Here is a 23,778-nt window from a genome sequence, read left to right as displayed (position 1 = left end):
CATTTGTGACTGTACCCACTGTAGCTCAGGCAGTGGGAGCAGGGCTTGAATGAGGGGTCTGGGTCACAGCACTGACTCCCAGCCTTAGTGTCCTCATGGGAGTTCCCTGCACTACTCAAGGAGGTTTTCCAAAGGCAAGCAACTCCCCCAAGGATCAGCAGCCCATGCTAGTGCCCAATTCACTGATGCCAGGGTAATCCCAGTATAACCAGTCAAGCTGCATCCTTTGAACTACACAAGCAAGAAATCTTCACTGACAGAGCCATAAAATCTGGCTGGAAATGTATTTAAAAAAAAAAAATCTAGGAAAATCATGGAGAGATGATGAGTGGAGACACTTGGACCAGACCCTGACACCCTGCAAGAGGGTTGTCCAGGACCAGAGCAGCTGGAACACAGCCCATGCCATGCGAGGCAGAGAGATGGCATCCAGGGTTGTGCACAGGAGAGCTGGGCTGGGTGGTGGACAGCAGAAGGGGCAGGATGCGAGGCAGTGATAGATGCTGGGGTGCTGATGAGTTCACAGTCTTCAGGGTCGTTAATCAGATCAGAGCTGGATTAAGGTGTCCGGGGTCTGATTAGCTTCATTTCCCGCCTCAGGAAGGAGGGAACTCTCTTTCCCATCCATCAGGTCCTCCAGTGACAGCTCACCTGGTTGCTAACTAAATCAGAGGACTGTAATAAGTGAATGTGACTGTGGCCTGGCCCCTTACCTCTGCCCAGCATCCTTCCTGCACAGGAGAGTCTAAGGCAACCTTGAACATCAGCCACAGGTAGCAGACCCCAGATACCAGCCAGAGAAAGAGCTCATTCACTGAGTTTGAGGGCTCAGGGCACTATGGACAGAAACTGTCCCAGGAAACCACCCCAGTTCAGGATGAGGGGGAGTTTAAGGGGAGATGTTTCCAGTCAGCATCATATTGCACCCAGTCCCCCCATAACTCCCCTGTGCTGAAACCCAACCCATCAATATCTCCATTTGTCCCCTGCCTGATGCACCTCATGTTCAGTGTGCCCTAAAGGTACATCCACTTTTAACCACTTGGATTATTTCTGTCCAGCAAGTGCAGACCAGTGAGAGGTCCATGCTGCCCAGGCAGCAGTAAAGTTCCTCAGCCCCCTCACCTCTCTGGGGCAGACCCTCACCACAGTGTTCCACACTGGCCAATGGGCATCACCAGGAGTATTCACACAGCGCGGAACTTCCTGGGATTCTTTCCACTCCAGGAAAGAATTTTTTCCAGGAAAAATATTTTCCCAGATATTTTGGGGGGATTTGTGGATGTGCCTCAGCCGGACATTCAGAGCTCAGATCTCCTTCAGTCACCTGAAAGCAGCAGTCACAGCAGCACCCCTCTAGGTTCATATAAGCCCTGCAAAGCCTTTTACTCCTGATAGGAAGGTGCCCAGCTAGACAACTGGAGCTCTTTACCCTCGAATGGATTGACTCCATTGTCACTCCCATCTGTGTAAGATCAAGAACCAGGAGTAAAACTAGAAGGGCAAACACACACATGGCCACCAAAGACACCCAGGTGTGGTGCACACAAGTTTTCAGCAGCTGTAGAGTCCTGCAACACTACCGACAGCTCTTTGCATACTTCCCCAATTTGTTGCCAGCAGTACCTGAGCCCTCAGAAACAAGCCATGGGGGTCACAGGTAATATTTGGGAGCACAGTTCAGTTTTACAGCCCCATTACTTCCTCAGTATCACCTTGGGAAGCAACGTAATGTCCCTCAGCAAATCCAACTGCCCGAAGATCAAAGCCAAGGGTGCCGAGGAAAATCCATACTCTGATAAAAAAATTCCTGGCTAGGACCAGACTTCCATTTTCCCAGGATCAAGTCTTCATCCCAGACACAATATATGCCATGACCCATATTAGGGTGTCTTGATTTTTACCCAACCTTTAATTCTGGCTGCTCCTAGATGAACAGTTGACCTACATGAATCAGGCCCTTCTGTCGGTTTTGGGTCATCTCCTGCCTTGAGTCAATAGAAGTTACCTTTGACACACAGACTGCACAGGAACCAGTGTTTAGCCCATCCCACAGAGGTGACAGAAACCCTGATTTCTAACCAGGCCATTTAGGTTTTTAAGCATTGAAAGAGCTCCCTGTCTTCAGGATGGCTGTACCTGTTTGCCAAGCATTAACTACTCACCAGGTCACAGCCTCCAGAGCTTTCCACCTTTAGAAATTACTTCTTTGTAAGAATTTTCCATCTCTGGGGAAGCAGAGATCTTGCTGCTCTGGACCTGGTGTCTCAGGTCATCTTGCACCATTCCAAAATCTGTAGCCAGCTAGTGGAGAAATACAGCCTGGAGGCACCATGTATGCTGGAGAAAGGATGTAAGTCTGCTCAGAAGTGTTTTCCCAGCTCTTCCCACATGAGACCAGCTATAGAAGCATCCCACTCTCATCCCCGAGCAGGCTGAGCCCCTGGTAAGAAATGCTAGGTGTAAGAGCCCTTTTATGGGGTGTTCCAGGTTTTGTGAGAGCCCTGACTATTGCCCACAGCAGGATGTTGCCCTTCCCCTGCCCATTACAGCCAGGCCACCCACTATCTCCAGAGTCTGGGAAGCCACAGGAGGCTGGTGGGGAAGGTAAATAAACTGCCAGTCCAGTGATGATTTGTGGCTAAATGAAAGTTGAAGTCACCTGTGAGTGGCTTGGGGGCTGTTAACCAACCAGATAATAGGTCTTAATCAGTCACTGCAGTTGTGGGAGCTGAGCTTACCTTGTGTGAGATCTGGTACAGCCAGCCCTGTGGTCCCAGGTTGCTTGGAGGCTGTCCCCTCTGCAGAAACATTGGTAGAGGCATCCACACCACTGCCGTGGAGTACAGCAGCTGTCTGCAGAAATGCTTAAAGGGCTTCTCATCTGTCTTTAGGGGACCTCCCCTGCTCTGATGGTGACAGCAGAAAAGTCAATGAAGCCACCTCCCTGTCTGCTTCCCAGGTCCTGTTCTCAGTTGCTGCCATGCTCTGTCCCTGCCTGGATCACCTCTCATGTGGGTTAGCCTGCTATGACCCACCGCAGAGATTTCCAAGCCAGCTACAGACTCCTGAGGGCTTCTTCATCCTGGCACGTCAACTGCTCAGACCAACAGGTAGGAATATGTCCTGGAACACAGAAATCCCCATGCCTCCATCCCCCTGCCCACTGTACCCAACCTACACCCCTCCCTCTGCACAGAGCCCCAGGTACCAACCCCCAGCGAAGGGGTTAACAGGCAAAACAAACATGGCTCAGTCCCTCCCAGACAGGCCTCCTGCAGGGATTTCTGGCAGCTGTTTATTTAGCCAAGCAATTCCTCAAATAAGCAGCCTCATCTCTGATGGGAGATGGCAAGGCTGAGACGTGTTAACAGCTCCCACTCTGGAGCAGGGAGCTAGCAAGCCAGCACAGGAAGGCTGGCAGGGCAGGGAGGGTATCTGCACCAACAGAAACAGCCAGGGCAGCTCTGGAGTGTCACACCTGATCCCAGCACACTGCGGAGGGCTGGGGCACCAGCACCGTGAAGGATCAGCCATAGGCTGCAGGGAGGACAGGCAGGGGATGCCCCAGGGCTGTTGGCTTCCTGGGAGTCAGGGATGCACTCCAAAAGTGCTCAGGTGTGGAGACAGGGGGCTTGTTCTCTGGTAAACACATGGGGATGGAGTGACAGGGACATATGGGGATAGAGTGACACTTTCACACATGGATTGGGGTGACAGGGACACAGTCAGCTCGGATCTATTTCCTACAAAGACTGTGATTATAACCACTACATTTCCAGTCCTGTTAGCCCCTGGCCACTCTGAAACACCAGATCCTGAAACACCATGAGCCCACAGCATCCACACAGAGATCTCCTTCATCCTACTGCCCCCAAATGAGGGAGCAGCACCTTGACTCATCTTCAGTGTCTGTCCTCACCCTAGGCCTTGTCTTTTGGGGGGAGACACTAAATTAGCCAGCATCTCCCATAGCTCAGCATCATCCAGGAAAGCAGGGAAGTGACTGCACAGTGTTCCTCCTGCTGCTTCCCCATGCCCCCTCTTCCACAGCCCTTGCCCAGCACAGCACTTCAGCTCATTGTGTCCAGTGTCACACATCTCTGGCACAGCCAAGCTCACCTTCCCCCTGGCACCACTACCGGTGGGTACACAGGGGGATCCCCCAGCTCTGATTTTTCCTGTCACCTCCACAATCTTCTGTTTTGGCTTCACTGCGTCTTGTCACAAAGCCAAAGTTGCTACCTGTGAGAGGGCAGAGCCAGGTCTGGGCTCTGGGGGTGAAGGAGTGCAGGGGGGGACACCCTCACACACACCACTTTCCCCCACAAACATAGCCTCACCTCTTCCCTGTTAATAGCCTTTCCATGGAGTCAGCACCTAACCTGCTCTCCGGGTGACAGGATAAATCAGCTGCTCCTCCCAGGACCTTGGGCTCTAATTAATGTCAGCTCATTAGCAAGATAACGGCCATTTATTACCCTGTCTCCCTGGCTGCTGATTAACCCTTTCCCAAGCTGGGGGCAGGGGATGGTGATGCCATGGGACAGGAATGATGGGAGACAGTGACGTCTCTGCAGTGAGACCCAGGGACACTAGGGAGGGGGGAGATGAAGGGACAGGAAAGCAGGGCTGCAGAAGAGGCTGAGTGAGGAGCGGATGGGTAAAGGGGGAGTGTATTTCCCCAGTAGTATGGCAAGGGATCACTGGAAAAAAAGCCTTGAAGGAACTACCAAGACTGGTGGATTCCCTCTGGATTGTCGCCGCCACCTCTTAACATATGCCTGTGCATCAGTGTCCCCAAGTGTCCCTACCCCAGCCCATGGGGAACAGTGTGGCTGAGACCTAGAGCTCAGCACAAAGCCCCTGCCCAACTCTGGTCCTCAGCCCCTATTTTGAGAAGGTGCCACACAGGCCCACAGGCAGTGGGAAGCCACCAGGGTGTCTGTCCCTGCCCCAGGGATGAAAGCCACCCCAGCTTCGCATTCCCAGATACTGGCTATGCCACAGGGCCATGGAGCAGGATAATCTACCCTGGGGCAAGAGAAAGCCTTTGATATGCCCTTGACCTGGGCTTGGGTAGGGAGTGGAGGAGCAAAGGGGCTGGGGTGGGCATGGTGCCCCCTCCCAGCAGTCCAGCACCAGGCTAGGGGGGGTCTAATGCTCTCCATACATCAATCACACTGCTCGGCGGCTCCCTATTAGCCAGAGCAGCGGCTGGTTAATCAGGCTGAGGGCTTCGGCTCGTTAAGCTGACACCTCTGTTGCGAGAGTGAGACATGGGGGCAAGCAAGGTGCCACTTATTTATTTTCTTCTTTCCCAGGGAATATATTAAACAAATTAAATTCCTGGAGTGTTGGGTCAGCACAGCCAGCTCTGCGCCTGTCCCAGCTCCACCTAGCTCAGCCATGGGGAGGGGACTGTTCTGCCCAGCCTGCAGCAAACCCACGCACTGCTGCAGGGCTCCAGCTCTGCTGTGCTTCCCAAGCCCCCTGCAGTAAGACACAGACCCCTAATCCCCTTGTTCCACTCCCTGGGCTGTGCTGCAATTGTGAGTGCTTGGCAGTGCTGAGGATAGCTGGGAGGGCAGAACTCGCAGGAGATGCAGTCCATGATTTCATACAGAAAGTCCCCCAGGAACCTGCCTGCTGTCCCTGAATGGGCTTCCTTGGTCCCACAGGGAGTGGAGCTGTGGCACAGTCCTGGCTGCTTTCGGCACAGCTTGTAATGCTCCCTGGTGGATTCCAGCCACACCACCAAGACTTCTTCTTTGTACTCTGGTGTTGGGGACATCTGGGCTAGTGTCTCTGCAAGGTGGAGAGCTAGGAGGAAGTGCACTTTTCCTCTGTAGAACAAGTGTCCATCCCAGGACTGCGGGAGCTGGGCATTTAGGAAAAAATCACTGTGTATCTCAAGAAGAGCTTTATGCCATAAGCATTAACCTTATTGGTGTTGGCCTTAATTATACAAAGCCATGAGAAAAAGGGCCTTTGCTAATGCAATCCCCTGCACTGGGCCCATTGCCTGCTTCAGCATCAGTCACCTTTCACAATCAAGTGCTGTCCCTGCTCAAATTCCCTGAGGGATGCTGTTTCCTTGCTGCTGGACTGCTCTGCTGAATCCCAGCACCGGCTGTGTTTCAGCCCTGCTCCAGGTCTAGTTAGGTGACAGGGATGGATGGAAAATTCACAGCAAATTAGTCATTAATCCCTGGAATTGTTTATTTATTGACCATTTGCAACTCTTCCCTCCATCACCACCTTTTCCTTCCCTACTTTTTCAGCAAAGTCAGTGGCAGCTTGTCCTGCTCCTCTGTCCCACTTCATCCCATCTTGTCATCCCCATCCCTTACATCAGTCCCTTCTACCTAACCTCAGTCCTTCAAGTGCCTGTTCATTTCAGGAATGGACCTACCTTTTGCTGGTGGAAGGGTGACTCCCTGGAGGTTAGTGAAGAATTAGAAATAATTTAATTTGCCTCCCTGTTTGGGTGCTTTGATGAGCTGAAAGGGCCCTTGTCAGGAAGCAAATCCATCTTCCTCCAGCCTTACATCAAATTTCATTCGCTAATTAGAAACTCCTGCCCTAGACCATGCTGCCCCCACCCCAGCCACCCCTTCTCCCCACCAGCACCATTATGAAAATAAATTGTTCCATTAGCTGCATTGTTGTGGCTGTGGGGCCCAGCGCTGGGAGTTATTAGAGCAGGAGGGAGGGCGTTGGATTAAGACAAATGATTTATTACGGAAAAGGACCCTGATTAGATTCTTACTCGTCCCCAGCGTGTGGATGCATACTCACACACCCGCCCTCCTGCTGCCCCCTGGGGCACCACGCAGCCACTCATGGAAGTCAGTGTTGGATGGCAGTGGGGTTTCTCCTGGGGCTGTATCCTGCTGGCTGCTCTCACCGTGCTGGGAGCCCCCCATCTCGTACTGGACATGAGGTAGAGGTTGATGCCAGCTGTCCCCTGCACTGTCCCCTGCACTATCCCCAGCTGCCCCTGCCTGCCTCTCACTTGTATGGAGGGTGGGGACCACCAGCATCACCCCTAGCTCTGCCAACTCTGCAGCAGGGACCCACTGTGGGTGCTGAGTGTGTCCTGGCGACTGGGGAGAGGGTAAGGGAAGAGAAAAGGTGGCTTTGAGGTGTTAGCTCTGTACCCCACACTGTGGGAGTGGAAGCTAAGGCTACCCCATCAGCAGGACGGTTAGCAGGGTTCACCCTGTGTGGTGAGAGAGGTTGTAAGCCCCCTCCATGGGTCCAGAGTACTCTCTCTACCTGGCAGATGGGAGGTGGGCACGGCTGCAGGGATGGGTATGGTTGCAGAGGTGGGCACTGCCACAGGGTGCCCATGTCCTGTTGTCCTCACAGTGCCCCGCTGTCACCGTGGGCCAAATACATGTTCCCCCCAGCTTGTTCCTGCAGGGGACAGAGATAAGGGACACAGGGACATCTGGGTGCTCCTGGGGTATAAAGGATGCAAGTTGGAAAGAGAGTAATTTGTGGCACTGAGTGGTGATTCTGAAAGCTGGTGGGTGCCCAGTGCGGTGGTGGGCAGGTGTCTGTCCAGGGAATAACGGTATGTGTAGGGGGGCAATGTGTACCTTTGTCTGTCTGTCTGTCCGTGGTGTTCATACAGGCACAGCGGGCTCTGGTTGACTAGCAGAGGCTGTTGCCTGCTAAAACACCTTCATCCCCACCCAGGAGAAGCTGCCACACGCAGGCAGAAGGGTTCTGCAGCACCTGTAGTGGGGGAATGTTCCCAACGTTGCCCTCACACAGGTGCCACGGTTGAGAGAGGGGCAGGAGGGCTTGGGACAGAGGAGGAGGTGGAGGAGAAGTTCGGGGTGCAGGATGGGTTCGGCAGCACACACCACGCACTCCACTGGGGCTCCGTGGGTTCGGGGACAGGCTATTGGGACAGCCAGCCCTCCCCCCATAACAGCGCTGCAGAGAGCGGGGTCCTGCCCCTGCTCCCGGAGCAGCAGCACTCCGAAAAGCCATCAAGTTTAATTACGCTAATGCAAGCGAGAGCGGGAGGCTGGTACCGCTCCCTCTGCGGGCACTTGCGGGCGGGCAGTGCGCAGGGCTGAGCCGGGCTGGGCAGCTTCTCCTGGGATTTTTGGCGGGCGCCTATGGGTCGGTGAGCCCTCGCTGGGAGGAGGGTCCCTGCAACCTGCGGTACCGATGTCCGCAGGTACAGATACTTTGGGGTGACACCCAGCCCCCCTCCCCAGTCACGTCACAGCCCGAGCCATGGGGACCTGATTGGACCCAGAGCTCAGGGACGATGGGGACATCCCACCGCCATGCCCGGAGACATTGCCCCTCTGCAGGGCAGGTTTGGCCTCGGAGACCCGCAGGATCCCGTCCTGCTGTCGCCCTCGTGCCACTCAAACCTGTCACAAACAGGGGATTCTTTCAAGACGCTCTGCTCCCACTCCCCAAGTCCCAGTGCTCCCCTGCCACTCCGTTGCCGGGACCCAAACACCCAACGGGCCAGCCGGGAGCCAGGAGTGAGCTTGGCTGGCGCTGCCACGGCAGAAGGCCGTGGGGCAAGGGACAGACGGGAGAGGCGGGGACGGGGACCATGTCCTCCCTTGTTAACAGCGCCGGACCCTGTAGCCTTTTCAAGGCTCTGAATAGGAGGTGGAACCTCTCTTCTGCTGAATTAGAGGCCGGGGGTTGTTGGAGCTGGTTTAACACGCTCCGACAGAGTTGGAGGGATGGTGGGGGGACGACGTGCTATCCCAGATGGGAACATGTGGGGGGCGTTTCCTGTCGCCACATGCCCTTCCTCTCCCTCCCACCCACCATTCGTATGGTAATGAGAACAAATTGATGGAGAGACATCCATTGTGGGACCCTCCAGCCCGGCCCTTCTGCCGGCCACCCACCAGCATCCCCATCCATCACCGCCCAGCTGGGACCTTGCTGGGACCACCCCTCGCCTGGCACTGGCACGCTGGGAGATGGGACTGCTTCAGGTGCCCACGGGGAGTGGGGCAGCTGCCAGCTTGTCCTGTCTCTCCTGGGGCTGAGTGACAAGACAGGGGATGACATCCAGGCAAGGAAGAGACCCCCATAAGTCCTGTCTGTCAGCTGGACATAATTTTGTCCTCAACATTCTTTTCATGGGGGATTATGGAGCTATGGGGAAGTTAATGGAACCTCAGAGAGACCCCAGCATCTTACCTATGGGTGTCTCCCCTTCCTCTCACTGCCCTGAAGCCAGCTCAGAGCCAGCCTCCTCCTGCTTTCCCTGCCTCCATCCCAAAGCAGCCCCCATACACCCTGCAGCATTCTCCTAACGGGGCAAAGAATTCTTCTCCCACACTCACTGATTTCCTAAAACCTGGACTTGGAGACGATCTCCCCGAGCGTGCAATCCAAAGAGCATATTCTCTCCCTATGCATCCTCTGCCTCCAGCTCCCCCTGCCTGCGACAACAGCCTGATTGAAATTTCACTCCATAAAGCACCTCTCAAAAGCCTGACCCCGTGCCTCCCCCGGGGACCAATTTGTCCTTCTCTGTAATAAGAACCTAATTAAATTAGCTCAGCCGCCTTGCAGAGCCCTTAAATTAGCCCGGTGATGAGGGCCCTTGCTGACAGCCTGCTGCTGAATTGCTTCACACTTGCCATGCTGTGGGGTCCTGGGAAAGCCCTAAGGGGAACCCCGATCCCAGCATGGCCCAGGAAACCATGGCAGGGCAGCTTGGAGTTGGGGCAGGGTGTGTACAGAGGAGTGTGTGGGTGGGACAGGTATGGGGAGGCTGTGTGGGGTTCTGGCTGGTGGTCTTTCCTTCTGCTGGTATGGGGATGGGGTAGAGGGGGAAGCGGGCTAACGAGGGGTGAGGAGACAGCACTGACTAACACTGGTGACATTGGAAACTTGTCTACAGGATACAGGGTCCATCTTCTGGGTTAGTGGGTGTTGTGGTGGTTGGGGGTGGTACGGAAGGATGGACAGGCACTGAGGTGGTGAGGTGTCCCTGGCAGCTCCACACTGGCTGTCCCTACTGCCAACTGACCCAGTTACCCAATTTCGAGGTAGCTTTAATGTTTGATCCCGTGTAGACTGGGTCAATCCTACAGCCTCCAGCTGCCCACCTCACCTTGGTATGGATGAAGTAGTGAGGAGAGAGATGTCATCCTCACTGGTACAGGGCACTGGGGTGACTAAATCTTGCTGCTAGAGAAGCACAAGATACCCTCTAACCCTCTGCCCTTTAACGATGTGTGCACTGGGCACCCCTGATCCCTGCCTGCCCTCCTACACCAGAGCTCAGAGCTCCCACCAGGGAGATGATGGATTTATTTGGCTGCGTCCCCAACCAGGAAAGGTACATCCAGTGAAGAGACAAAAATACACCTGCCATCGGCCACGCTCATGCTCTCTCACTTCATCCTGGACAACAATCACCATAAAAGCTGTGCTTTAAAATAATCTTTAAATAATTTCTGCTTTTTGTTAAAAAAAAAAAATCACCCCCCCAACCAAACAATTTCCCACCCCTGCCCCGCACTTCCATCTCACCCTGCACGCGCCCACACTGCCTCCTATCTATGGTACATACAAAGAGCAGATAAATAAATAAAGACGCGTGATGCTACAGGGAGGACATGGGTCACAGCCTCCCTCAACCCCTTCCCCTCCACTTATGTGGTGCAAGGGGAGGCTGAGGCTCTAGCTAGGATTTGGAGTGGGGGAACTGTGGCTGCAGCTCTGATGGGATTGTCCCCAGGTCCCAGGAGTGGGTGAGCAGCAACGAATTACCCTGAGGGTTTGGTGTACTGGGGGCTTGGGGAGGTCAGGCCAGCCAAGGTCTGAAGCTTGAGATTTCTTAGCTTTGGGGTGGGAAAGGCTTTTTTCAAGGCAGGGTGCTGGGAAGGTTTTCTCCCCATCCTCTTTTTTCAGGCTCCAGCAGGCTGGGGTTGCAGCCCTGACTCTCCCCACCCCTGCTCCTACCAGTGTGTGTGTCTATGCCTGGCTGGCATTTGCACCCTTCTGCCCATGCGCCTGCCTCTGCAGCCCCCCCTTGCCAGCCAGAGCCCCCCATGCTGTCACAGCAGCCCTCGGGCATGCCCAGCTGGGTGGCTCTGGTGCTGCCTTTGGGCAGAGCTTGGCACCTCACTCCCCAACCTATCACTCCAGTGGCACTTGTGTCACCAAGTCAGAGGTCTCATGCCAGACCCTCCCACCTCTGCTTGTTTTGGGTGCCCCCTGCACCTGGGCTAAGGGCAAGGCACAGTCCCAGTACCTGGGTCACACTCCTCCCAGCTGCCATGTCCCAGGGTTGGAAATAGCATTGCCTGCCTTCCCACCCAGGCTGCCTTTGGGCCCCTCTCCCAAAACCTCCCCATCAGGTGCAGACAGGCTGGGAGCCCCAGTGGAGCAGCCAGGGCTCCCTCCTCTTCCCCCTCCCACTCGTCTATCAGACCTCCATCATTAGCTAATTCGGCACACGCACACACACATCGCACACACACACACACATAGCAGCATGTGGATCCAGCCAGGGGCACCCCCCTGTCCCAGGGGAAAACCCTTCATGCCTCCCTCCAGTCTCCAGGAACAGGGGATGAGGAGGGGGTGGTGAACACGGAGGAGGCACACCGTGGAGTCTCGGTGCCCCCCAACCAGGAGGTGGCTGTACCCCAAGCAGGTGGGGCTGGAGGCAGCTCCCCATGGGCACCCAGCTTTGGGAGGGGGTTCTGGCCCGCAGTGAGTCACCCTGCAGCCACCACCTCCACCAGCAGTGCTGGCTGGGGCTGTGGTGCACCCTCAGCTCTCCGCCTGGGATATCCCCAGTGGGTGGAAACTGTCAGGGGGCAGGAGCAGCCTGCCCAGGCGGTAGAGCAGCCCTGAGTACCAGTGCACACCATCCCCCTGCACCCCTGGCCACCCCACCAAGCTGTGATAGAGCCGGAGTGGCCAGAAGGCCAGCTGTGCTAGCTGTTGCTCCTGCACCAGAGCAAAGCACGAAGCCACCACGCCGTCCACCACCAGTGTCCCGTGGCGTGTCAGTGGGGCATAGGCTCCCACATCTCTCCGGTCCCACACCCGCACCACTTCGGCAGGCTGCAAGCTGCCACCCCCAGCCACCACCAGCACAAAATGTCCAGGGCGCACAAGGCTGGCAAAGATGGGGCGGAAGTGGGTGGTGGGCGCTGAAGCGTTCTCTGCCACAAAGAGCAGGTGGGTGGGCGTCAGGACCAGGCGCCGGGGTGGCTCCTGTGTCTCGATGACGTGGAAGGTGGTGAGGGCACGGGGCTTCTTGTCCAGGAAAGCTAAGAAGTCACTGTAGGTGGGCCTGCCCGCCCCGTCCATTGCCAGCACTCGCTGGCCCGGGCGCAGTGCCCACAGTGGTGTCTGGGCACCATCCTCCAGCGTTGCCAGTGCCCGCCCGGGAAAGCAGCCCCCTGTCTTCGCAGCGGCCGAGTGCTCTGCACAGGGAGAGAGAGGACAGGAGGGTTACCCATTAGCCAGACCCTCAGCATCACCTTTCCACTGTGCATAGACACCTTCCCAGGCTGCCCAGCTTTGCCCACCCAGGGATAACCCTGCCCTGGCATCACCAATGTGAGCATGTCCCCCACATACCCCCAGCCACCAATCCCCCCATGGCACCTCATCCCCGAGCCACGATGTCACTTGAGCTGGCACCTGGGGTCTCCAGCATGGTACCAGGGCATTGAGCCTGCTGTACAGAGCCAGGTCCCAAAGCCCAAAACTGGAAGGGGGAGTGGGACACAACCACAGCCTGAAATGTTCAAGACACTGCCAGGGGGCACCTGAAGCTTGGAGGAAAAGCTCTGAGCCAGTGGCAGGCTGAGAAGGGTGTCTGGTCTGACTCTGCATAGTCCCACAATATCCCTGTTCCCTGCTGTGCTGGTCCTGGGTACTGCCTGGGAGGATGCTGCAAGCATCCTGCAAACAGCACAGGATGCAGCACCCTGTCCCAGTGCAGCAGCACCCCTCCACCCCATGCAGCAGTCCTCCTCCCTTCTCCCACCTGCTCACCCCTGCACCACTGATGCCAGAAAACCCCTGCTTCTCTGGGTTGTAAGGAGCTGTCATAACCTGTGACCATCATCATGGCTAGGGCTTCCCTAGTGATTGTCACAGGGTAAAGGACCCAGACTCTCTGGGGCTTGTCTCGTGGGGTGGTGGCACAAGGGTCCTACCCCTCCCCAGATGAAAATTTGCAGCAAGTCACCAAGTGTCACTGAGGGACCTTTCTAGCACTTAGCAGAGGAACCCTGGCTTCCCAAGGAATGGTGCTTAGCTACCCCAGAAGCAGTGTTCCCCCAAGTCCCAGCAACTCCCATCTTAGTGTCTATATTATGCCCTCCCACCATCTGCCAGTGGCATCTCACCGCAGGGTCCTGGTCCTAGCCCTGCACAGTTCCATCCTTGAGCTCTAAGCCCTTTCTTAGGACCCTCTCCCAGCTCCCTCATCTAACCCCTGAGTGTCCCCACCCAGATGGCACTGCTCCCATCACTCCCCAGGCTTGGGCAAAGCCAAATCCCAGCCCACAGGCCCATGAAGAGAGGCATCCATCTCTGGGACAGAATCCTTTTATTGCTCAGATGAGGTGCAGTGTCAGCCCTGTCCTTGCACCGAAGGCCAGGTCCCAAATCCTGCACTCTGCATCCCCTGGGAGGCAGCAGAGCCATGGGGAGAGATTGCAGCAGGATGAGAGGGGTGCCTGGCAGAAGTGGAGGGCATAGGCACTGGGCATGGAGGGGTAGGTGTGTGCAGGGAAGGACCCGAGGAGACACAATACATAGAACAGGCCACATGGCCATCCATACAAAAATAAAAGCCCTTTACTATGAGGCAGGAGCAGCCCGGCTGCCCTCTGTACACAGTTCTGAGGGGATCAGGATGTGTACCCCACAGCCTCCACCATGCACTCTTGGGTTCCCCATGGCCTTGGGGATAAATATGGGGGACCCAGAGCCCGGAGGAGCTGATGCAGAGCGAGGGGAATATGACCAGCCTCTATAAGCCCTTCAGGGCCTCAGGGCCTCAGTGTGCTGCTTGGGTTATGGCATCCCTCTTCGGTTGTCCAAGGGGAGCATCCCAGGATTCAAAAGCCTGTCTTTCTCCAGGGGCACAGCCCCACTCCTCTGGCCAGCCATATGGCTGTGGGGTCATGGTCCTTGCTTCGGAGCCTGGCCCCACTCCTCCAGCCTGCCCCACGGGGTGCCCCGGGGCATGGGAGCCCTGGTCCTTCAGCCACGTTTCGTCCCTCTTCTTCGGGGGTGCATCGCTCCCTCTCTGCGGCGCGGTCGCCCCACTTCCATCGCCGGCTGGCGTTGTGCCCGTCCTGGCATCAGCACGGGGAGCGGGTCAGCGCGGGGGGCCAGGCTGGCGTCTGGGGGTGTCGAGCCGCTGGCTGCGGGCTAGGGCAGTAGGACAGGCACAGTGCGGTGGGAACTGAGCCCGGGGGACGAGAGACGCCAGGCAGCACGGGCACACGGGCCCCGGCACCGCCGCGCATGGCGTGTGGCACACGGGCGTGAGGGCATGAGCGCGGGCGTGGGCGCGCTGGCACGGCCCTCTGTGCCTGCGTGTGCGATGGCTCCGTGTGCGGGCACGGCCCTGCGGCACGGGCTGCGTGTGCCAGCAGCCGCCGAGGCTGCCTCCGCGTCCACGCCAGCCCACGCACAGGCAGAGCCGTCCCCCGCCTGTCGCGACACGGGCACAGCACGGCTCCCCCCGGCCCTGGCCGGTGCCGTGCGCGGGGCGCTGCTGCCCTCTGCAGCCCGCAGCCAGCGCGGCCGCTCCGGCGGGAGCCGCATCCCGGGCAGGGCTGCTTGTCCCGGGCTGCGGGGGGCTTGCACCCCATGCGATCCCCTCTCGGCCACAGACAGGGCCTGAGAGCAGCTCTCCATCCCCTGCCGCCCCCACGGCACCGCACAGAAAGAAGCAAATACCACTAGCGATGGCAGCACCCCTCAAAGCACCACCCAGCCCTGCTCCCCTCTGCAAATGGTGCTGCACAGCCAAGAGCTGATCCCAGCGTACCCCGGCATGTTCCTGTCTGGATGTCCCTGTCTGGATGTCCCTGACCCCATCCCTGGCTAGGCAGGGATGGACAGACATTGCTGCAATAGCAGAAGCTCAAAAACAGCCAGCGGTGGAGCAGGGCAGGGCTGGATGAGGCTGATCATGGACACTAAGGGGCTGCAACGGCAGAGGCAAGGGAGAGGTGTGATGGGCAAACTGGGGCGTCAGACTGGGGGAGAAGGGGATGTGGGCTAAGAAAAGGAGGAGGTTAGAGAGGTTGGGTCGAGATGTAGGTCTGTGGGAGCCAGATGGGGAATTTGCCCCATGGCACTGGTTGGCCACAGGTGTGTGACTCACTCCTCACCTGACTGCCCAAGACAGGGAAGTCAGGATGCAAGAGCTGGCACCCCCTGCAGGAGCACCCTACCTAGCCAGCCAGGCTCGCCGGCAAGAGGGTGCCTGGCCCCCAGCTCCACTCACTGCTCCCCACCCCAATCTTACCTGACTTGACGGAGCAGTGGATGTGTGCCTTGGACTCGTAGTAGACCCAGTCAAAGCCAGCCTCCACGGCCAGGCGAGCCAGCATGCCATACTTGTTGCGGTCCCTGTCCGAGGTTGTGATGTCCACAGCTCGGCCCTCGTAATGCAATGACTCTTCTGAGTGGTGCCCATCCTCATCCCAGCCCTCTGTCACCCTCAGCTTCACCCCTGGCCACTGATTCATGACAGAGATGGCCAGGGAGTTCAAGCGGTCCTTGCAGCGCTGTAGGGCAGAGGGACAGAGTCAGTAAAAGCTTTTTGGAGGGAGGGAGGGATTATCTGCCTGGTTGGCAGGCTGTATCCCACCATGCTTGCATGAAGCCTCCCTGGGCCCTCAGGCCCTTGGGGGCTGGTCCAGCTGAGGAAGATCTTAGAACATGAGGTGCCTTGTCTATCCCAGGCCCTCCAAATTCCCTGCAGAGCCTGATACCCACGGCTGGGCAGAGGAGTGTACAGCAAACAGGAACCCTTCTCCTCATTCCTCTTTCCCCACATTCCAGGCTCATTTGAGAGCCTGTTGGGCAGCACAGCCTGGGTTGGGCTTTCTGCTCGCTGAACACCTGCCCTGTGCTAACTGTACCCCAGTGGTTCCCATCTGACAGAAGGAGGATACAGGAGTTTCAATCCTGCTGCTTCCTGGCTGGGAGGAGGTCCCAGGGTGTCTCCAGGCACAAATGAAACCGCCTGCCCAGTCCTCAGCACAGCTCTGCTTGGTATGACTCCTCAAGTCCTGAGTAACAATGACACAGCACCAGGCAATCTCATAGCTTCATCCAGCCTCTGCTCCTATGGGAAGTGCCAAACCTGCCCAAGAGCTCTGTTGTGCTGAAGCAGAAAGGATGTGGAGTGAAGCCCCCTTCACCTCTCTGTACCACAAGGGCTGAAAAGTCTGGGCTGAGAAACAGCAGCAGATCTCAAAAGCCCCAGACCTGGTGGCCACAGAGATCACACATGCAAGTAAGTGACCATGGCAGCCCTCCCCAGCAAGCAGAGGGATGCCAGCCCCAAATTCCTGTTTCACACTCCTCCCAGCCTCACTGCCCTGCCCGACATCCCTGAGCCACAGCTGAAGGTCAGGAGAAAACCAAAACTCTGCCTGCTTGCTTTGCAGAGGTACAGTCCCAGCGTCTGGTCCCTTGCCCTGCTGGTAAAGGGATGGAGGAGAGATTAAAAAGGTGTAGGAAAAGCAGCATGGGAACTTCTACAGAAAACCAGGTGAATGGATTAGGGCTGTGCAGCCTGGAAAGGAGATTCTGTGAGGTTCTGAAGTTGGAAGGGAGTTGGAAGGGACTTGTAGGATCAAACTCTTGGCCCTGCGCAGGACACCCTAAGAATCACACCGAGTGAAACTGTGAATAAAACTAATGATAGTATAGAAAAGAGTGGGGTGTTTTTACACCAGCTCTAGAGGCTGAGGTTCACAGCCGCAGGCACAACTGGTTCTGAGGCACGCAGCTAGATCAAAAGTCCCACTGTCACCGCCCAGTGTTCACTGGGTGGGAGAGCTCTGCCTTCACAGAGGTAAAAGACTCTGGTGCTTCTCTCACTGCCATTCCCCGGGAAAGAAGGAGTCCCTTAAAATCAAGGCGAAGGACAGAGCATTCATGGTCATGCACAAAGCCAGTCCTGGGAAGCATTGAATGAAATGGCTGGACAGCAACTTTAAAAACAGCCACTGTTGGGGACATTTCTGCATGATGCCCAGCTCAGTACTGGAACTCTGCACCATGGTATGTCGTGGGTCTTGAGATGGTCACAGCAAGCATAAGTCAGAGCCTTTAAAACCTGATGCTGGCTACATCCCCAGGCTCAAAAATGTCCCAGCACTGCTTCTGCAGGGACCAAAAATATAGGTCCTCACCCTATCCCCAAGCACCAGCTCCCATTCTACGAAGGTGGGTGCTGCTGCTCTTGAGCAAACCTGCCTGCACTTGGCAGGGTCCAGGCCCTGGGAAGGGCAGTGCCAGGCCGGCCTTTGCCCCACATGAGGTCTGCCGTCATCCCACAGCTCCCTGGGTGTGGGGAGATAAGCCAGGAAGGTGCTGGACAAACAGTTTGCTAGGTGAGGGGAGGAGGAATAGGGAGGAGAGTGACTTTCGTCCCCGTCCAGCACCACCGTGGTGTCCACCCATTTGGCACATGGGACAAGCTGTTCCCAAGGCCCCCAGACCTACCGGGACCCCACAGTAAGGGGGTTCAGCACTGGAAGCAAGGAGGGAATCCCTAAAGCTCCCCTACATCCCCCAGCCATCAATCCAGGCTCTGGGCACCCCTCCTGCCCTCACTGCCAGCCCTTCTGTCCTCCAGGGGCACCCTGCCCGCACAAAACCAACGAGATTGTGCAAGGCTTTTCCCCCAGGCAGGGACAATGTCGGGCAGAGCCCTGGAGCGCCCTGTCCCCGGCTCTGCCGGTGCCATCGGTGGCCAGCAGGTGTCAGAGCGCGGGCGGGGACCGGCAGGGACGGGCAGGGAGCAGGTACCAATGGACAAGGACCAGGCAGGCACAGGCAGGTCGGGGAGGAAGCAGATACTAACGGGTGGGGAACTGGTGGGCAGGGCAGCAGTGGATAAGGAACAGCCACGGATGGGCAGGGAAAAAGCAACTATGAGGAGGAAACAGGCAGGGATGAGCAAAAGTAAGTAGGGAGAAAGCAGTGACAGGCAAGGCTGAGCAGGTGGGGATGTGCAGGGAACAGGCACAGGAGGCAGGGAGAAGACAACAAAGGACAGGGATGGACAGGGATGGGCAAAGACCAGTCAGCAGTGGGCAGGGAGCAGGCATGAGCTGCTGGAAGTAGGTAGGGATAGACATTGCCTGCCCAGGGGCTCTGCTGCCTGCACAGACAAGTAAGCAGGGACCAGAAAACTTATGAGCATGGGCTGTCCACAGGGTCTGTGTTTGATGGTAACTTCAGGGAGGGCACAGCTTGTCCCTGTAGTGATGCAGATGACTGGGCACCCCCAGCTCACATGCAGGATGGGGCCCCATATGACCACACTAAACTGGTGGCTCTGATGTCCCATGCACCTCATGGTGAAGACCCTGGGGATGTTGGGTTGGGCTGAGCAAATTTCTAACCACTTTCTGCCCAACCTTTGCATCTCCCTTTTTGTGTCCATCCTGGGGACAGAACCATGTCCTGTGGGACAAGCCAAACCACCTTAGGGAAGGCAGCAGGGCTGAGCTCCAAGATGGGGTGCAGTAAGCAGGGACCCCAGGGTCATCTCAGGGAAAATATGAAGCACACTCAGGTGTGACCACAGTCTCAGCAGAGGTGTTGTGAATGGAATCTGCTTGGCCACAGCTATTCCCATGTCCAGACCCTGGCCAGGAGAAAAGGGGTCTTACTAGCATCTCCACTTGAAGTGAGGTTTCTCCCAAAGGAAGCCAAAAGTCCTATCCCAAGGTCTGAGTGAGTAATTCCTCACCACTGCAAGGATGGTCTCAATGTCAGTTGGGCAAACTGTGGCTGCAAGGGGTGATGGTTGGGGTAGGGAGAGGCTGGGTTTGGGACTCCATGGGGGCAGGGGACCCGTGGCATTCCTGGGCCAGGCTGCTGGGGAGAGGTGAGGCGGGTTCTGCCTCCAGCCTTATCTCAGCACCTCCGAGTGGGACCAGTGAGAGCAAACACACTGGAATTCTTGAGGAAGATGAAACGATAAAGGAAAGGCAGGCAGAGAGCAGTACTACCCACTCCTCTAAGCAGGCGACATCTTCCGGCTGCCTGGGACACCCAGACCCTTGGACTTGGGGAAAGAAAACAGGTTTGAAGTGAGTCAACAGCAGTAAAAGCCAGTGCTCTGGGGGAAGGGACAAGGAGTTGGGTCAATGGCCTTTCCCAACCCATAGCAACACAGGACATGGTGCCAGAGTTCCCCTGTCTGGGGACATCTCCCACAGCCAGGGGCCACAAGACAAGCCCATAAGGCTGTGGGATGGCAGCAGGCTACCAGAAATCATGCCACCTTCACAGCAAGAGGAACAATTCCCTCAGAGCTGCCCAAGGCATGGTGGTACCCATCTGTGCATGGGCGTGTGGTGGCCAGGGACCCTGCTGGAGTAAGAATCCTCATTTGTGCAGCCCAAGAAGACCAGGATGCTTCTAGGTACTCTGCCAAAAAGGCAGTGTTACAGCATGAAATGTTAGGCTGGCAGGTGGGACACAGAGCCCTCCCTCTCCCAGGTTTGCTGAGGGGCACTGGCTGGGTTAGAGAAGGTGGTGGGAGCACTCTCAGGAGAAAACACAGCTAGAAGCACTCTCCTGCCTCCATTGATGTCATCCACTTTCCCAGTGCATGGACCAGAAGAACACGCTGCTTCCTCAAATATCCCTGAAGCTGTTGCCCAGGGCCAGCAGGTTACAGCTCAGCCTCAGGGCTCCAGTCATCAGCAACCAGAACTTCTGCAACTCCCCAAGCTTGCTGCCTTGTAGGGGATCCCGGTCCCTCTGCTACAGTGCCCTGAAAACCAACCTGGACCATGATTCCTGCCCTAAGGGACCTACTCTCAGGACATTCAGGGTTGCAGTGCTGTCAAGCCAGCACCCAAGCAGCTTCTCCTCCCAGTGTTAGCAACACCTTGGTCAGAAAGTATGCCCAGGGCCTTGCTCAGTGCCTACAATCATAGGCACCCATGTTCACCCACCAGCCAGCCCCTGACCAGGGGTGCAGTGGTCAGAAGGACAGCCCCAGCTCCCCTCTGCTTAGGAGCTTGTTCAGGCTGTAACCCACTGCTGAGGCTGGTGGCCAGGTTTCTTAGCAAGGCCGTGCGGCTCCTTATCTGCATTCCTGAAACCCTCAGGCATTCTCCTGGCAATATTAAAACACAGAGTAACCTTCGTCCAGCATCACCCCCCCTCCTCTGCTGTCGTCTGTGTTGTCCACCCCCCCGTCCTTCCTGCCAGTCCAGGGCACTTGTAAGCTGACTGCAACAGGGCTTTTGCAGTAACAGGTTGTCCCCATCCCTGAACACAGCAAGCAGTTCTCATTGAGCACCCTTCCCATTGAGCACCCTTCACTATCAACATGAGACATTCAGGAAGAGGGGGCACTGAGGGTGTCAGAGAGGGGACGAGGTCAGCGGGAGCACTCCTCAAGCCTACTCTCCTCTCTACCAGCACACCAGGCTCTGGTCTGTCCCTCGCACCCAACAGGCAGGCTGCCTGCTCTGCCAGTGGTTGGGCAGAGCAGAGGGGCAAGAGCAGGATGGCTGCAGTGGGGCAGGGTGCTGCCTGACCAGGGAACAGCGCGGCACAGTCCTGCCGGATCGAGGGGATGTGGGAGGATGCTGAAGGATCGGGGGCAGTGTGGCATGGCTCAGGGGCACCAGGGCCGGCTACCAGCTTGGAGTGCAGGGTGCTTCCAGCTCGGGAGGCAGAAGGGCGTACCTCGGGGTGCAGCCAGACACCGGTGCCACAGGCTCCAAGGAGCAGTGGGGCAGGGTGCTGCCATCTCGGGGGACAAGGTGCTGCCGGTTCCGGGAGCAGGGTGCTGCCGTGCCAAGGCGCAGCGTGCTGTCCGACGCGCACAGCGCAGCCGAAGGGACAGAGCTTTGCAGCGCCCGTGGAGGGGAGATGCACTCGCTGCACGCCGGCAGCCCGGATCTGGCACCGGGATGCTCGGGGCAGGACTGGGAAGCCGCAGCGCTGGGCCCGCACGGTCCCCGGAGAGTGGGTAGCAGGGCGCTCGGGGGATAGCACCGGTGCCCGCAGATGCCTGGCGCGGGGTTAGAACCGGGCGGCAGCGGGGCCGTACCTGGGTCATGAGCCGGTCGGCGCCGGTGTTCTCCTCGTCCTTGAAGATGATGTCGGGGTTGTAGTTGGGCGTCAGCTCCTTGAAGCGCTCCGAGTTACGCGCGATCTTGCCCTCGTAGCGGCCGCTAGCCCCTAGCGTCTTCTCGGGGACGTTGGGGCTGAACTGCTTGTAGGCGAGCGGGATGAGCTTGCGGGGCGGGCGGCGGCGGCTGCCCACCACCCTGCCCGGCCCGCAACCGCGCACGGCCGGCGCCAGCAGCAGCGCGCACCCGCTCAGCAGCAGCAGCAGCCGCGCCGGCTTCATGGCGCGCCCGGCGGCCCCGGGGCGGCCCGGGGCACCGGCGGCTTCGGGGTCCCCGCTAGGCTCGGCCGCCGCTCCCGCCGTCCGCCCCGGGGCTCCCCATGCGGCGCGCAGCCGGCGGGCAGGTGCCGGTGCCGGCGGCGGCGGCGGGGCGCGGCGGCTGCCCGGCGCGGGTGCGCTCCGGCTGCCCGGTGCGGCGGGCTGGCGTCGGCCCGCTCTGAGCTGCTGTGGCCCGGCGGCGGCAATAAATAGCGAAGGGCCGTTTGTTTTGGCAGGCGAGCGGCCGCTTGCGGGGCGCGGGGCGCGGGGCTCGGCGCTGCTGGAGCCCTCCGCGGTTTGCGCCTCGGCGGTCAGCGCGGCGGGGCTGGAGCCGGAGCCGGAGCCGCCGCTGCCTCCGCTCCCCGGGCAGGAGTGAGAGGGGAAATTGAAGAGATCCGGGACCGGGAACCGCCAGGACCGCACCCTGCCCGTGTCCCAGCCTCCCAGCGCCCTCCCTCTCTCGCCTCCTCCCCGTGGAACCTGCCCCGGGCCGCCAGCAGCCTCCTCCCCCCTGCCGAGCCCCGCAGCCCACCCCACCGGGGGTGCCCGCCGCCACCTGCCCCCCAGGGCAGCCCCGCCGCCGCCCTAAGGCGCTCCCGGTGCGCCGCACACCCTTCGCCCCCCTTTGCGGGCGTCCTGCGGGGGCTCCCTCGCGGCGGAGTGGGCGCGGGGTGGCACCCCCGGGGCTCCGGCCCCCGCCGCGCCGCCTGCTCGCCAGGGGCCCGGGCCTGCGGGCGGGGATCAAACAGAGCAGGGAGGCAGCTGGTTGAAATTTAACCACAATATTCTCGCTCCCCATTGTTTCCAGGGAGGCCCGATATTTCCACAACAGGATTATGGCATCTGATTAACTCGCTGAGACAACAATGAGGGGCTGGGATGGGCTTCCCCTTCTAGCTGCCAAAAGGGGAAAGTAAATATAACACCCTGATTTCAGGAGCGAGGGTTTGCAGGGCCCCCCCCGGTTCTCCCCCAGCTGTGTGCTGGGGAGGGGTCCGGCACAGGTCCACTTGTGCACCCTCTGCTTCCCTAGGATCTTCCCAGGTGAGGCAGTGCCTTGGGACGCCCCCATGCACTCAATCTCTCAGGGATGTTCCCTCACCAGCTCTTCACTGGGCACAAGGCACAGGTCACTCATAGGGATACACAGTGGCCAGATTGCAATAGTCCAGCCAGACATCCAGCTCTGGCTGCAGGGCTTTGCTGGTCTCAGCAGGACCAAGCAATCTGGGCAAGAGGGATGCAGTCTGGGGAACCAGCATCATCCACACACTTGGGATGCTGCTATCCAGTGTCCCCAGTAGACCATTTCCTTTGCAGGAGCTGGAAGAAAAGTGCAGCTGGCCAGAGGTGTTTCCATCAGGTTTTCATATGCAGTAGCCATGCTCCATCAGGTTTTTGTACGGTTTTCATACTGGGTACCCAAAACCAGTGCCCAGAGACTCTGTGAAGTCCTGCTACTGAGCAGGATGGTGAGGTGCAGATGTCCCACTGCTCCTGCACATGATGGAGCTAGAGTGTCTGGCCAGCAGGCCCAGGCCACCTCACTTCTTCATCTCTTCAGCTGATCCTTCCAGTGGAGCATCCTAAGGGCATCAGCAGAGAGAGCAGAGGGGACGTACCACAGCACAATTCTCCACCTCTGCCCTTGCCTTCTCAGGGATGCAGAAGGGACACTACTCTCTGTGCATTACTAGCACAGGTCCCTATGGACCCTGGACTAGGTTCACAAGACCCTCCAGGGTGGTTTGTACTCCCAATGAAAGGAGCAAGCCTGTTTTCCCACTTTACATATCACAAGGGAGTGTGAAGCAGAACCACCTGGGATAGCACTGCATCTGGAGGCTGCAGCACTTCCCCAGGGAGAAGTTCCCTATGAATGCCAGTGTCACAAACCCAGACCTCCAAATAACCTCTGCAGCCTGCCAGAACACAGCTTGCATGTCACAAGCCTCTGTCCCCCTCGCAGCAGCTCCAGGCTCACAGTAAGCAGTCTCACCCTGCCCTCACTGGTAACAGCAAGTCCCATGGAGGCCCAGGGTGGAAGATGGAGTTGTGTTTGCTAGTGACAGCAACCCCTGCCCATGCAGGGGCTGTGGCATCCTGCATCAGTTCTGGCC

General features: G+C 57.9%; 1 protein-coding gene across 1 annotated transcript; it reads right to left on the bottom strand.

Moving 5' to 3' along the window:
• Positions 1–10,302: 10,302 nt before the first annotated feature.
• Positions 10,303–22,190, bottom strand: IHH (Indian hedgehog signaling molecule). Its single transcript, XM_085066747.1, has 3 exons — positions 21,320–22,190; positions 15,527–15,788; positions 10,303–12,452 (listed from the first exon to the last, which is right to left on the bottom strand). Exons 1-3 carry the CDS (start codon positions 21,620–21,622, stop codon positions 11,791–11,793), a joined length of 1,227 nt encoding a protein of 408 aa, XP_084922873.1. The 5' UTR covers positions 21,623–22,190; the 3' UTR covers positions 10,303–11,790.
• Positions 22,191–23,778: the final 1,588 nt, after the last annotated feature.

This window comes from Lichenostomus cassidix, chromosome 7 (genome assembly GCF_008360975.1).
Source record: "Lichenostomus cassidix isolate B80296 chromosome 7, HeHo_3.0, whole genome shotgun sequence".
Lineage (NCBI taxonomy): Eukaryota > Metazoa > Chordata > Aves > Passeriformes > Meliphagidae > Lichenostomus > Lichenostomus cassidix.
The sequence above is the reverse complement of the archived record's forward strand: the minus strand, read 5'-3'. Positions and strand labels throughout refer to the sequence as shown.